This window comes from Bison bison, unplaced genomic scaffold (assembly GCF_000754665.1).
Source record: "Bison bison bison isolate TAMUID 2011002044 unplaced genomic scaffold, Bison_UMD1.0 scf7180017864492, whole genome shotgun sequence".
Lineage (NCBI taxonomy): Eukaryota > Metazoa > Chordata > Mammalia > Artiodactyla > Bovidae > Bison > Bison bison.
The window spans coordinates 7172612-7175919 of NW_011495051.1; the positions used below are offsets into that span (position 1 = coordinate 7172612).

The window sequence follows — 3308 nt, forward strand, 5'->3', positions numbered from 1 at the left end:
ACAGAAAGTTCCTGAAAAATGCCCGCGAAACCCCACACCGCCGCCCCCGGTAGAGTTGAGATGGAGAGGTGGGGAGGAAAAAGGATGAGCACGTGACTCAAAAGTACCCTCCCCCATCTTTCTGCGGACTGCTCTGCTCGGGTCCCCTGCAGGGACCGCCTCTCCGCTCAACGTCAGCCAATGAGAGTCGTAGACTGGAACGCGGGCTGTTTCCATGGGAGCGCTGGAGGGAGGCGGGGAAGGTTACCTAGCAACCGGAGATGCGGCTAGGTCCCGCCGAGCGGTCGACAAGTGCATTCCCAGAGCCCGAGGAACCTGAATTGACGGATCCTAGACAGAGGCAATTCCCCTGAGCCCCAGAGGCCCTCGACCTCAGCCCCAATCATGACGTCTCCCCTGTGCTGGGCGGCGGCCTCCAACGCCATGCCTTCTCAGGACCAAATTTCAACCCCCTCCAAAGTCAAGGCCACTCAAGTTCAGCTCAAGCCCTACCGCTCTCGAGGCAAGGGCTTGGTGCCTGTCTGGCACTCACTTCATTCCAAGGCAGGACCCTTGCATGCCAGCGAGGGGAAGTCCGCTGTGAACATGCAGGTGGCTGAGTTACAAAGGAAGATACAACTGTTAGGTAAGATGACTCCAGAGGGCCCAGAATGGTCGAGTCAACAGCCCTCTGACCTGGCAGGAGTTCTTTCACTAGCATTCGTCCAGGTGTCCAGTATCCGGAGGCAAAAATTCATGCTTGGTCATGGTTTTCCTCATCTTATACAACTTTTCCTGAGCTCAGAACCGAGTGAACTGTATTTCATACTTTTACGTGTGTGCGTGCCAAGTCACTTCGGTCGTGTCTGACTCTGTGTGACCCTATGGACTGCACCCTGCCAGGCTCCTCTGCCCATGGGATTCTCCAGGCAAGAATACTGAAATGGGTTGCCATGCCCTTCTCCAGGGGATCTTCCCAACAAAGGGATCCAATCCACTTCTCTCACGTCTCCTGCATTGGCAGGGGGGTTATTTTACCACCAGTGCCACCTGGGAAGCCCCTACTTTTATGTAGTTTCAACTTTTCTATCATGCATGGGAGGATGAAGGATATAGATTCTAGAGGCAGATTTTCTGGGTTCAAATATACTGGCTCTACATGTGCTATTAATAACTGTTTGATCTTCAGGGACCAAGAATAATGTAATTGCTCTCAGTTTGTCCAACCATTAGACGAGGATAGTAACAGTACCACCCCATAGGTAGTTGAAATGTGTAGAGTGCTTAGAACAGTGCCTGGCACAGAGTAATACTATGGAGTGTGAACCAGTGGTTCTCAATGGAATCGGGCTATTTTGCTCCCCAGAAGACACTTGGCAATGTCTGGAGACATTTTGGTTTGTCACATTGTTTGGCGGCGGGTGGGGGGCGGGTTGTTACTGGCATCTAATGAGTAGAGGTCAGGGATGCTGCTCAACATCTGATGATGCACAGGACAGTTCAACACAGCAAATAATCATCTATCTCAAGTGTCAGTTGTCGCTTTGTGGTTAGGAGGTAGTGTTGCATAGTGGTTGAAAGTGTGTGCTGGGGAGTCTGACTGCTTGTGAACTGGAACAGTCTAATACGCATGAGCCTTCTCATGTGTGAAATGGGTATAATATGGATATGGGTATGTACATACTGGCACATCCTGTGTGATACCTAGAAAATGATTAGTCCATCCCTGGCTTTCCAGTGGTTAAGATGCTGTGCCTCCACTGCAGAGGGTGTGGGTTTGATTCCTGGTTGGAGAACTAAGATCTCACATGCAGTGCAGTACAGAAAAATAAAAGAAAATGATTAGTCCAGCATCTCTGCATGCGTGCTAAGTCACTCAGTCGTGTCCAACTCTTTGCACCAGCCTCCTCTATCCATGGGATTTTCCAGGCAAGAATACTGGAGCCGGTTGCCATTTCCTACTTTAGGGGATCTTCCTGGGCCAGGGATCGAACCTATGTCTCCTGAATCTCCTATACTGGCAGGTGGATTCTTTACCACTGAGCCATCTGGGAAGCTCCAGTCCTGCATCTAATACATAACAAATGCTCAGAGTAAAATATTGTTATACTGTTGATACCTACTACAAGGTCTTCCCTCTGGGAAGTGCCTCCTCCCGTGATGCTCTGCTTCTGCCTGCCCACCTCACATGACCCCAGAGGGTGACCGGAAGGCCTTTTATGAGAGCACCCAGTGGAACATCAAGAAGAATCAGGAGACCATTAACCAGCTCCACGAGGAGACCAGGGTACTGCAGCTACAGTTGACAGCCCTGCTCCAGGTGAGGTGGACGAGGTTCCAGGGGTGGGGAGGCAGCGTCCCCAGGGGATGCTCTCAAGGAGAGGGTGGCCAGAATTTGTAGTGTGACCTGGGCTCTCCTCCTTGCAGGGAGATGAGAAAGTGGTCCAGGCAGTGATTCGAGAATGGAAGTCAGAGAAGCCGTACCTGAAGAACAGGACAGGCCAGGTTTGCCCCACTCCCATTCCTCTGACCACCTCCCTTCATTTCTAGCCTGGGTCCCCACCTGACTCCCTGACCCCCATCTCACCCTCTCCAATCCCTTCTCTACGCCAGCTGCCATTAATTTATTTCTCAGTCTTTCTCACACACTGACCACATGCCTGGCATGGCTTTAGGTATTGGTTGCTGTACGCTGAAAAACACAGACCATGTCCCCACTCCCCAGAGTCTCATCTTAGTGTAGAAAGCAGACACTGCCCCCGCCCCCAAGAAAGGAACAATAAACATAGAAAGAAAGTGATTTCCAATGGTGACAAGAGAAATAAATACAATAAAACAGAGTGGCTCCCTAGAGGTGGATGGGGGTTAGGGCTTTTCCTTTAGATTGTGAGCTGGGGATCTTTGCTTTCTCTAGGAAGGTGATATTTGAGCTGAGAAGGGGTCAGGCAAGTAGTGATCTGGGGAAAAGCATTCCAGACAGATGGAACAGCAAGTGCAAAGTCCCTTGGGTAGGAACAAAGGTAGAGCGTTGGAGACACAAAGGAGGTCATTGTGGCAGAATGGGAGTGAGTGAGGGGGGCTCCATAGGAGGTCAGGTTAGGAGGGTCAGCAGGGGAAGAACCTTGCATCAGGCTTTGCTGCACGAGTGCAGATTTTATACTAAGAATCAGAGAAGTGAAGGGACTTCCCTGGTGGTCCAGTGGCTAAGACTGTACACTCCCAATGCAAGGGACCCAGTTCAATCCCTAGTCAGGCAACTAGATCCCACATACCACAGTTAAATATCCCATGTGCTACAACTATAGACCAGGTGCAGGCAAATAAATAAA

The 3308-nt window shown here is 50.7% G+C and overlaps 1 protein-coding gene across 1 annotated transcript in view; it reads left to right on the top strand.

Annotated features, from left to right (window-relative positions):
* Nucleotides 1–6: 6 nt before the first annotated feature.
* Nucleotides 7–3308, top strand: part of CCDC151 (coiled-coil domain containing 151) — a 10993-nt gene continuing 7691 nt past the window's right edge. The window contains exons 1-3 of the mRNA XM_010828314.1: nucleotides 7–625; nucleotides 2178–2299; nucleotides 2407–2484. Of these exons, the coding sequence (XP_010826616.1) occupies nucleotides 385–625; nucleotides 2178–2299; nucleotides 2407–2484 (441 nt within the window). The 5' untranslated portion in view covers nucleotides 7–384. The remainder of the gene's footprint in view (nucleotides 626–2177; nucleotides 2300–2406; nucleotides 2485–3308) is intronic.